An 11,729-nucleotide genomic window follows, 5' to 3' on the forward strand; every position below is an offset into this window, starting at 1 on the left:
TCAAAATGGCGAAGGTACCAGTATGAAGAGGGCGCAGGGCAAATAAAAGTAACGGGCTCCACAAGCGAAATGGTCGGTCAGTTTTACACCTCAAATCGCATTTTAACAAAATAATCATAAATCGAAACTAAGCTTAAAATTGCTTAAAATTGCTTAAAATTAGGTTCAGTAAACGCGGACGGCCCATTCAGGCAAGGCGCGCCCCCCACACCAGCCCAACCGCACATCACGTGACTCTATGTACATAAGACATCAACCTCCTACGACCATGCGAACATGTATCTTCTGCTTCTTCCCATGCTCTGCCCGTTTGTATCCACCGTTTCCCCTCTTCTGAAAGCATCTCTGCCTTCAGCCCAGCCCCCGTCGCCCATCCTGCCGCGTCATCGTTCTGATTTGGAATAAAGGTCTCCTGCCGCCGAGATTGACCGGCCATGGCGACGCTTGCATCGACCCCATGCCAGATTGCGGAGGGTATGAGAAAAATTCTACGATTCATGTTCCATTCTACCCTCTGATGCTATTTCCAGCTCTACTCTGCGTCTCGTACAGCTTCCCTTCCCGCCCTCTTCCCACGGAATCAAACAACGCCAACTGTCTAGAGGCGTTCCCCAGGTCGGGCTACCTCACAGCGCTGCGGTGCTTCTCAGGCAGCAGCAAAGCATCTCACAGCGATGTTTATCCTTTTGAGGCCTCCAACAGACGCCCAGCCAATGGAAGAAATGCCGCAGTGTCTCATCAGTGCCCCTGATGCATGATGGAGGATGGTGCCATCTCGGGCGTGGCTCCAGAGGCCACTGGCACGAACTTGCTCCCCGATTGGTTCCATCAGCGGGTAGAGCGGGTAGAGTAGGCGATGTGTGTGATCACGACTCGCTTGACGGGGCTCGAGCCGCTATTTCCCTGTTCAGGGCTGCCGAGACTACCCGCCGCTTAGGGGGACGTTCCCTCGATTACTACCTGCTGTTGGAATAATTGGGAGCTTCCCCTCACTTCAGGGTCACATCACAAAGTCCTAGATTGAAAGTTGAAAGTCCTAGATGGAATCGCATGGGATATAAACCCCTAGGGAGCTCTCACCATGACAATAATAATAACAACCTTGATTTTATAAAACACGCCCAGCATCACTGCGCAATTCAACAACACCTGCTGGTCCTCGGCTCACCCGTTCCTGTGCCGCTCGTGATGGCTCAGCAGCCTCAAAAACGGGGGGAACCAGCATGCCTAGAGGGATGATTGGGTGAAGAGAAGGAGACGGGGACGGGCGCACTCCGGCGAGTCGTTGGTGTCGCACGCATGTCAACCTCGGTTGTCTCATTGCTGCAGGATCATGAGGGGTTTATGACGGCACCTAGAGCTCTTGAGTCCTCTGAATGGTTTGAGAAGTTCGTGGCTGAGGATGATCAGAATGTGCGGGCGCAGCGTTGAACTCCATCACGGTCAGATGGACGAGCTAATGCTGCCGGAAACTCCCATCCCGATGCAGCCTGACCAACTGGAGGTCACGCGTCGTGCGTGAACAGCCCAACAGCCATCAAGACCTGCCACATATGGCATCTCCGAGAACTCTGCCTTTCCAGGGAGTGAGGTGGATCCCTGAAGATGTGCGAGAAGATGAAGCGAGGAGGGAATCATTTTTCTAGCATAGCTGTATTGGTGTGGCTCGGCAGTAGAGTGATTGGCACAAAGGAGAAGTGGTTACGTGTCTGCCTCCTCCATCCGACCCGCCCTAATCTTGGCTTACAATGGAGACAGCAGGAAGACACCGGGCAGGGCTCCTGCCGTCCTTGCATGTATGGTGATACCTTCGTCCGTCCATCCACCATGCCTACGCTCATGCCCTTTCTCGGACTCCAGCCCTACTCCCGCGGCGTTCCGTTTAGCGTCGGCCCCAGAAGGTCGACAATGGCTACTCCACGAAGAGATCAGCTTGTGCAACTGTATCTTCCCCTGCAATGGCGGCCCCTCCCCCTTTCTCTCCGGCGTGTTCCACCAGGGCTCATCCCACTTACTAATCTCCTGTATATATCGACGCAACCTTCAGATGCGCCCTGGTTTTACTCACATAGTGCGGTCACCACAAGCACACAGCCATGGCTCTTTCCAACCCAAACCCGAGCCATATCACATCCTGCTCCCCCCTCTCACCTTAACTACGTATAGACATGATCTCTATCGGCCCAGTTGCCAAGCTCTTACCCTGGCCGGGGTTTAACGACCCGCTCACCCATTCAGCCCTCGAAGGTCCCGGTATCGGCTATCAGCACCTTCACAACAGCCTCCCACTCACAAGAAGGATCGCCCATAATGTCACCCGATACCGTCGTTCCGACTACTAGTTCCTCAGTCCAACCGTCGCCTAAACCCATGCACAGTAGGAATGAGGACCCGTACCCCTACAACTTTCAGCTACCGGAGTCTATCCTATCTCGCAAGACGAGCAACGACTCACTAGATCGAAGCTTGGCTAGCTGCAATCCCAGCGCAATGCCCGAGACCTTGCCTAAGAGTAGCAGCTTGATTCGCCGCTTCTCGAATCGCGCCCATCGGTTTGCCAGCATCAGACAACAATCTTCGGCAGCCCCTGCCAGCCTGAACCGTAGTATCGGTCCCAGCATCTTGCGCCGTCGGAGTGACAGCAACGCCACTGCCCCGCCACGGCCACCAGAGTATAACGCCGTGACTGACACTGACGAGGAGGCTGACCCGATTCCGGATGGCAACATATCTCTCTTTGGCCTCGACGGAGCCACTCACTCATCAAGCAACAATGGCGCTGCCGGTTCAATTAATGGAAATGGCAGTGCCAAGGCCGGACCCGTGTTGCCGGCCGAGCTTCGGAATGGTTGTGAAGTTCTCAAGGTGTCCAGGAGAAGTCGCACGAGACGGGTTAATCTTATGTATGAGACTGAATCCAACAAGCTCTCGTGGGACCCTGCTCGCCCACATAAGTCCTTACATGTCGATGAGATCAAAGAGATCCGAACTGGTCCTGATACTCAACAATACTGCCTTGACTTTGGAATGTCCGAATCGTGTGCGGATACCTGGTTCACCATCATCTATACCGTCCAAAGCAGCTCGAGGACCAAGCTTCTGCACATTGTCACCGATAATGAGGAAGTCTTGAACCGCTGGACTGGGTTCCTCGAGGCTACATTGACTTACCGGCAGGGATCAATGACCTCTCTCATGGCCTTCGACGATGGGGCCATGGTCCAGCATTGGCAGACTGAGATGACCAGGGAGTTTGGTCACCAGCCCCGTGATCCTGAGCAGGAGGAACTGGACATAGCCGGAGTCAAGCGTGTTTGCCAGAACCTTCGTATTTACAGCTCCCAGTGGACCCTGCAGACCAACTTCCGCCTATCCGATGTCCGACGACGTGAGAAGCTCAACTTTACCGAGTTCAAGGGTTTCATCCACCTAATAAAGCAGAGGCACGATGTTCAGCGAATCATTCGCAGCATTGCCGCTAAACCTGAGACTGGCATGACCTTTCCAGAGTTTCTAGCGTTCCTTCGCGATACCCAAGGGGAGGACGTTGATCCTAACCTTTCTATGTGGGAGAAGCAATTTGCCTACCTCAGCCGCCGATACCGACCTGATGCAGTCGAGACCACCGATGCGGCTGATGACATGCTGGTCATGTCCGAAGCCGCCTTTGTGAGGTACCTAACATCTGAGACAAACTCAGCGATTATACCGGAGCCTCAAAACTACACTCTTGACCGCCCCATGAACGAATATATCATCTCTAGCTCCCACAACACCTACCTCCTTGGTCGACAGGTAGCCGGTCAGTCCAGCGTCGAGGGCTACATCTCGGTTCTTATTCGAGGCTGCCGCTGTGTCGAGGTTAACTGCTGGGATGGCAACTCTGGGCAGCCCGAGGTCAACCACGGTCGCACCCTTACGACCTCGATTAGTTTCCGTGAGGTCATAGCCACGATCAATAAGTACGCCTTTGTTAAGTCGAGGTTCCCTCTCTGGATCTCCCTCGAGGTTCATTGCAACCCTAATCAGCAAGCCATCATGGTCAACATTATGAAGGAGGCCTTCGGCTCTCGACTGGTCACCGAGACGTTGGAAGACTGCTATGACAAGTTGCCTTCGCCCTCTAAGCTCATGGAACGCATCCTCATCAAGGTCAAGAAGCCGCAGAGCAAGCAGGAGCCTCCTGCCAGCAATTTCCGCGGCCGCCGACGAGGCAACAGCCTCAACTCACCACTGACTCGTTCCGTGACTGATGCCGCCATGTTGATGCCGTCGCAGTCGCTTCCTCAGAGCCTCATGCATAGCCCTAGCCATTCTTGTCGTCGACCGGTCAGAAAGGCTCGTGCCAACACAATTACTGAAGGCGAGGTGCAAGGTAGGGCGAGTAGAAGCGCCAGCGACAATGACAGCGGCGGGGAGCGAAGCTCACGAAAGGCGTCTACCAAGATTGTTAAAGAGCTTGGTGATCTTGGCGTCTACTGTGCCGGTGTCAATTTTGCTGGCTTTGACGCTGCCGAGGCGAAGCAATACAACCACATCTTCTCCTTCATGGAGTCGGGTTTTGCCAAGCACTTTCGCGCCAAGGAACAGAAGATAGCAGTCGACCTCCACAACCTGCGCTACATGATGCGAGTTTACCCTGATCGCACCCGAATCACCTCCAACAACTTTGATCCCCTCCTGTACTGGCGCCGCGGAATCCAGATGATTGCGCTCAACTGGCAGACCTTCGACTTGGGTATGCAGATCAACCGCGCCATGTTTGACGGTGGCCAGGACTTCTCGGGCTACGTGCTTAAACCTGCGGAGCTACGGGACATCCAAGTGCTCCCATACAACCCCAAACTTCCTGGGGGCAAGAAGGAGCGCAGTGTTGTTTCATTCACCATCGATGTCATCTCGGCACAACGGCTTATGCGACCGGCCAGCCTTCCCGCCAACAAGGCGATGAACCCGTACGTCGAGGTCGAGGTCTTCCACGCCAGTGATAAACGGGAGAAGAGGAATGAGTCATCCTTGCCTCGAGATCCTGACCCGCCGCAAAAGTTCCGGACGAATATCGTACGAGAGAACGGCTTCAACCCAATGTTTGACGGTCATTTCAAGTTCAAAGTCACGAAGAAACAACCCGATCTGGTCTTTGTTCGATGGTCTGTCAAACTCTCCAACGATGGCGAGAACTACAATGACAGACCGGCAGTGGCCACCTACACTGCTAAGCTTAGCAACCTCAAGCAAGGCTACCGCACCTTACCTCTTCTCAACGATGCTGGCGACCAGTACCTTTTCTCAAAGCTCTTCTGCAAGATCAAGATTGATTCGATTGAGAAGATGATGATCGACGCACCCCACCGCGCCCTAGATGGTTGCAGGATCAAGGGCCAGGGCGGGAAGGCCTGTAGCTGAATCAGCACCCGCCCCAAAAGCACGATGGAAAAGCCCAGCACAGAGAAGATCAGCTTTGATAGCTATCCAAGATCTATTTTTGCGGCTTCATCTGTATACTGTGTTTCTTCCCTGGACTTATTTTCTCTTTCCCGAAGTGGCCGTCTTTCGACTTATTCCTTCTAGCTTGTCTTGAGCAACACCACCTTGATAACAGACTCGATTCGCTATTCATGCTAAGACGTGCGTGCTAGCACTGAACAAGTGTTCGAGCACCTATGTAAGCGCGCTCTCTCTACCAGCATATGGATACTGGCAAACCAGTGCCAGGACGGCTGGGCCAGCTCATGCATTCCTTCTCTCTAATTTCCTCCTCTTGAGATTTACGAGGAATATCAATTCTGTTTCCTATCCTGATCTTGCTGTTCTGGCACAACCGGTTTCTGCCAAGTCTTTAACAGAAATATGAAGATCTGTTAATTCATGTCTCTCGCAAGATCGGCGGGCGTCTGCCCCATGAAATCTTTTATGGCTACATCTGCTCCCGCCTCTACCAACGCACTCACCTTATCATCTCTGTTGCTGCCGACGACCGAGGCTTCAATTTTCAACCCTTCGAGGTGCCGCGACGAGAACTTCTCATCAATAAGCTGCCCCAGAGCCCGCTATTACTTTTCCAACACTTTATACCCATTTCCCTATTCAATAACTGGGTCAAGTACACCAATGACTGGGCCAGCAGCCTCATCCAAAGCGGCGTTATTGATAGCCAAGAACACGAAATAACAGAACAGTCACGCCTCCACGCCTGGAAACCAACCACGACTGTAGGGGTATACATCTGGCTTGGGATCCTTATTTATATAGGAGTCCACGGCGAAATATCAGTCGAAGACCATTGGAAGACCTCTCAGCTAGAGGACCAACGGCCTGAACACTCGATAATCAAGTTTATAACTTACAATCGATTTCAGCTTCTTTATCGTCATATCCGCATCTTTGACCATACCAAATTCACCGGCGACAACTTCCCTATCGTCTTCCAATGCGTTGAGTCATAGTCTCAGCACGTTCAACTTGCAACAACAGAGTCCTGTGAGCCGGGCTCGCATCTTGCCGTCGACGAGGCTATGATCCAATATACAGGAGGGAATAAGCAAGTTGCATACGTCCCCAATAAGCCTATCGACACAGGCTTCAAGGTGTGGATAGCCGCCCAGCTAGGCCTCTTCATGAGGTGGATATGGCACCAGCCCGGCGCAAAATACGGCCCTGTTGGCGTTCAGAAGAAGCCGGCATTACAAAGGAAGAAAAGCAAGGGAAAAGGCAAGGCTCCTAGCAGAGGCTGATAAGGCTGATGAGGTTGAGGAAGTTATCTACGTGGCCACAGAAGCAGGGGCTAAGATTATAGCTCTCAACTCGACTCAAAGCGTCGTTATTGCCCTTATCAACCTATTGCAGGAGTCGACATATCATGTCTTTGTGGATAACCTCTTCTCGTCGCCAGACCTCTTCTCTCTCTCTCCGTCAGCACGGCCACTGCGCTACAGGCACAACCCGCCCTAACTGCGGCATCTTCAAGGAGCTCGTTGATGCCAAAAAGCACGATAAATCAGGGATTTCAGGGTTCAAATTCAGCGAGATCAAAGTCATCCCTACCCCAGATAATCAGGTAGAAAGCCTCACTGACTTTTGGGTCTCAAACACCCCCAAGACTGTCCTTGAAACTAGCTCTCAGTCTGAATACCTGAAAAGACGAATTAGAAGGCATTAGAAGAGCTCTCCGGCATCTATTATTGAAGCACTTGAGTCATTTTCTAAGGGGGCGCAGGCAATAATGCATCACATAGCATCATTAAAGCCTGAGGACCAGATCTTTCGACCGTCAAATGAAGACCTTAGCAAGCGGCGCAGGGCAAGAAGAACACGCCTAAAGAATATAGGAAAACTGACTTTAGGTGAGGGAAGGGAAGCAATTGATCAAATAGATGTTAATAGGCAGGTAATGGCTGAAGCGTCGAAAAGTGGTGGTCGAGGCGGGTCGGCGCGACCGAAGGAAAGACCAGTCATAACGTAAGGACTTGCCAAGTGGTTATTGAGACGTCCGGAGAAGAGTGTAGCGATTGATTTTAATTAATTAGATTCTTTGTTGTGGTTTTATTCTGTATTATGTCTTGAGGGTCGTGGTTTTTGATCTATTCGCTTGTCTGATCAACTCGCTTATCATGTACGTTAACGCAAGTTAACCTTATCAATCATCGACTTTCATTCAATCATTATTAATGAAAGATGCGCCGCTCTGCTCAGCTTCCTCTTCTGCAGCCACCAACCTCTCATCCCAGGAAATATGATTTCAGCGTCGCCATGGCCGTCCGGATTTTCCATTTTACTCCTAACCCTGCATTTTCTTGTTCCCGCTGGTGACGGACCCGGGGGCTGGGGTTGTAGTTTCCCGGTAGGTGTAAAACACGCGGACATCCTGTTGGTTAACACGGACTGGATCGAGCCGTAAACCTTATCGATTATCCACATCTCGATCGCCATCAGGGAAAAACGGTAACTCATTCTGGCCCATGCCAGCTGGAGCCTTTTGACGCGTCTAGACCGCGGGGATGTCTCAATGACCCGAGCCTCATATTTTCCCATCCTGAGGGTGAGCACGTAGTATAGCGTTACAGCATCTAAAACCACAACCCTTGCAAATCAAGACACAAGCGATAGCTAAGCAACAAGGCCATATCTCATAGCGTGCCTGTAGACATTACAACGAGTTGCGTGTTCATTAAGAGTGCAGAACTAAAAGAGGTATCTCAACTCTGCGAGTCCACATGGTAGAAGTGACCACGTCAAGTCCATCTAACGAGCGGGCCTTTCTCCTCCATACCATTACTCCCCCGTCCAACTCACCTGTGAAACTTCCCGTCCGTCACAACAGCAACAACCCGTACATTATCATCTCCCGAGCGAGTCATCATTCTTTACTCGATCTTAACCATCCATCCTCCTAGACAGGAGGGTTTACAACACCACCGTACGTAGCAGGCGTGGCCGTGGTGGTGCCCGCTGGCGCATGCGTGCCAACATGCCCCTTCTCGGGGTGTACACCATTCCGATTGGAGCGAACGCGGCCATACTGGGTGAACTGTAGGTTCATGCGACCGTAGTCCCACTTGCGGGCGAGGAAAAGGAAGGCGAAGGCGGTGCCGCACACGAGGAGGAAGTCGAGGATGCCGAAGAAGATGAGGCCCTGGGTGACACCGATGACGTTGCCGCCGTCCGAGACAGCGAAGGCGATCGGGTACAGGAGCCAGAAGAGGTTGACATAGCCAGTGAGCATGGTGTGGTCGCGGCCGACCTGGACGCGGTCGGCAGAGGAGCGGCTCGCCCATATGGTCTGGAAGGCGAGGAGGAGGTAGGCGATGGTGCCGAAGGTGTAGAATCCCCACTTATACCGGGTAGCCGTGTAGGCCGAGCAGAGGTATGAGATGATCCTATCAACAACAGTCAGCTAATTTATCCCATCCAAGTCGATACATCACAGAAGCTTCACGTACCAGATCCAGGCCAGGAAGATGTTGAAGAAGATGGTCGCCCAGCTCACGCCACTAACAAGCCCAAGAGCAATGATGATAACGGGGAAGGCGACGACCCAGAAGATGTATTTGGCAAAGAAGATCTGGTATGTCGCGGCGTCTCTGGTGTAGAGGTGCGTGGGGATGACGGAGTAGGCGAGCCCGGAGGCCATGGCGAAGTAGGAGATGGCGCCGACGAGCAGGGCTATGGTGAAGAGGTAGTGGAAGATTTTCTCGCCGTGGCGCGGCCGGAAGCTAAGGACGTAGTAGGCGAGCTGTTGGCATGGTGGTTAGCTAGATATTCCGCGGTGGAAAGAGTTGATAGGGTTGACGAACGAAGGCGAGGGTGAAGCAGGCCATGACGGCAAAGAGCCAGTCGGAGCCTCCCTCGGAGAGATGGGATTGGCCGCCCTGAGGATTGACCTCGAGGGCATCGTTGCGGGAGTAGATGAAATCCATGGCGGCGAGGATGATGATGTTGCTCAGTGTTGTTATGAGATTAAGGCCGTCTTCTTAGACCTTGCCAACTCGGACAGGATGATGCGAGGCCGAAGATATCGAGAGTATCGTGTAAGTCGCAAGTGGATGGTACATAGGGCAGGAAGAGATCTGGGGGATGATACCAGTTTTCTTCATAGGAACTCGGGTCCCTCATCGTCATCTGTTTGCCGCCTTGGCACTTTGCATCTGCCAAAACCCGCTCACCCCCAAGCCAATACACCTTCGTCATGACTTCGTGCTTAGCGGTCCGTCGATCGACAAACCCAGCCGATGGCGCGGACAAGCTCTTACAGCTTTAGCCGATCATCGTCTCCCCAGGTTGCGTGTCGGTGATGATTCATGTGGTATCCGAGGCCAAAGCATCGAAAAAGTTAGTTAAGCTTTAAGCCCCCCAAGTATTATGACACTTACACCTCAAAGAGCCCCTTTGACCGGGCGGGACTTGATATGTGTCTCGCTGCTCCACAATAACGAGTGGCTAATGACCGGCGGTTGATGTCACAAAACAGGTCGTCATAGTCTCATCAGCAAATATCAACATGGCGCACTTCACTTGCAGTCCGAAGCACGCAAACCCTACCTTTGTCCTTCAAATAGAAAGCGAATAACTGCCAGCCGCAGTCGTGGCGCGGCTCCCCTTATTAACCTGAACAACCAACTCTCGCCAAAGGACATTCCAGACGCACATCTGCCGCAACCAACACCATCATCATGAGTGGACCAGCCTACGTCGTGATGCCCGTCCAGGCCGATGATGCTCAGCATTCCGAACCAGACACAGCGAAGAGTAAGCCTTCACGGATCTGCCAAAAGTGCCAGTAGTTAAATGCTCACATTCTTTGTTTCTAGTCGCTTCAGCAATTCAACAGTCGCTGTACGAAAAGACGCACCCTGAGGACCATGACGGACAAGGAGACATTGGACCATTGAAGGAGATCATTGGTACGAATCATATACGAAGCAATATCAAGGAGGAAACAGAGCACCGCGCTGACACGTGCGATACCACAGCTCACCAATATAGCCTTTACAAGTATATCAGTGTAGGTCCTTTACTCAAACTCACTGATTACAGACCTGACTGCTCATATTGGCTGCAGTGGGAGGATCCAATTCGCACCCTCGGCTCATACATCGGTGCTCTGAGCATCCTATTCGGAGCACACTATCTACCTATTACACAATTGGCCCTGAAGGCCGGAGCGGTCACTTTTGGAGGTATAAGAAATCGCACCTGCCAACGCTCTCTGGAGATGAACGCACATTGACTCTAACCTTCACTGCCAGTAATGTCTGTCACGGAATTCGCCAGCCGGTCGTTCGGCCCCGATACCTTTCTCTCCCGTCTACGACCCAAGGAGTATAGAAAGATTCCAGAGTCCACCCTCAACGCCACGCTGAAAGACATTCATGACTTCGTCCAGTATGCCGTAGTCCAAATCCAGAGAATCATCTTTGCTCAAGACCTGGACAGAACCTTCGCTGTAAGTTGCAATGCAGGATATGGATCGTCCGTATGAAGCAACCTTTTGACTGACGCAGGGCAGGCTTTCCTCGGGATCACCATCTTGTATTGGCTAATCAAAGTCATACCTCCGTTTGGGTTAGCCGTACTGGGTCTGACCTCGATCTACGTGGCTCCCCTCATCACTTCGCCCCGGGGTCGTGAGGTAGCCCATGATGGAATGGCGCGTGCTGAAGAGTTGACCAATGTGGCTGTTGAGAAGGGAAATACCCTTGTTCAGGATGGCAAGGCTAAGGCAGTCGACTTGCCTTCCAAGGCGCAAGAGACCGCTGGAGGCATGAGGCGACACATTGGGGATTTGGCTCAGAGCGCAAAGCAAACTGCCGCTGACCTGCCCAGCCAGGCCAGGAATACTGCCTCGGAAGTCTCTAGAGCCACCGCTGAGAACCTTAGGAGGCTGCCGGAAAAGGGCACCAACGTCATCAACAAGGCTCCGGGTATTATAAAGTCGGCCTTGAGCGACGCACAGCAGCAGTGACTAGCACTCCAGACGGGATGCCACAGACGTACCAGTTCAGAAGTTCTACCTAAGGATTAGTTAGTATTGATGAAGAAATATTGCGGGAGTGGGAGGTGATATGTTGTTGAAAGGTCTAAGTTACATGTATCTGAGAGGAGCATAGCTCCTTACATAGTATCCACATCCCAGCCATCAGCAGATCGGACCACCTCAGTCATACCGTCTCTACACTCCCATCGCCAAGAAATAATCCTTGCAAGGGACATATGGCAAAACAAAGTTTGGG

The 11,729-nt window shown here is 52.3% G+C and overlaps 3 protein-coding genes across 3 annotated transcripts; 2 read left to right on the plus strand and 1 right to left on the minus strand.

Annotated features, from left to right (window-relative positions):
- Window positions 1-2,310: 2,310 nt before the first annotated feature.
- On the plus strand, window positions 2,311-5,406 carry MRS44_013713 (uncharacterized protein; the record flags this gene model as incomplete). The annotated part of the gene is made up of 1 exon (XM_065617172.1): window positions 2,311-5,406. The coding sequence occupies one exon, from the start codon at window positions 2,311-2,313 to the stop codon at window positions 5,404-5,406; it is 3,096 nt and encodes a 1,031-aa protein (XP_065473244.1).
- A 2,983-nt stretch (window positions 5,407-8,389) lies between these two features.
- MRS44_013714 (uncharacterized protein) lies at window positions 8,390-9,416 on the minus strand (the record flags this gene model as incomplete). The annotated part of the gene is made up of 3 exons (XM_046282306.2): window positions 8,390-8,876; window positions 8,940-9,232; window positions 9,294-9,416. The coding sequence occupies 3 exons, from the start codon at window positions 9,414-9,416 to the stop codon at window positions 8,390-8,392; spliced, it is 903 nt and encodes a 300-aa protein (XP_046128891.2).
- Window positions 9,417-10,169: 753 nt separating this feature from the next.
- MRS44_013715 (uncharacterized protein) lies at window positions 10,170-11,461 on the plus strand (the record flags this gene model as incomplete). The annotated part of the gene is made up of 5 exons (XM_065617173.1): window positions 10,170-10,245; window positions 10,308-10,501; window positions 10,559-10,676; window positions 10,746-10,942; window positions 11,006-11,461. The coding sequence occupies 5 exons, from the start codon at window positions 10,170-10,172 to the stop codon at window positions 11,459-11,461; spliced, it is 1,041 nt and encodes a 346-aa protein (XP_065473245.1).
- Between the last annotated feature and the right edge of the window lie 268 nt (window positions 11,462-11,729).

The sequence above is a fragment of the Fusarium solani genome (genome assembly GCF_023522795.1).
Source record: "Fusarium solani strain SB1 chromosome Unknown bctg00000009, whole genome shotgun sequence".
Classification (NCBI taxonomy): Eukaryota; Fungi; Ascomycota; class Sordariomycetes; order Hypocreales; family Nectriaceae; genus Fusarium; species Fusarium solani.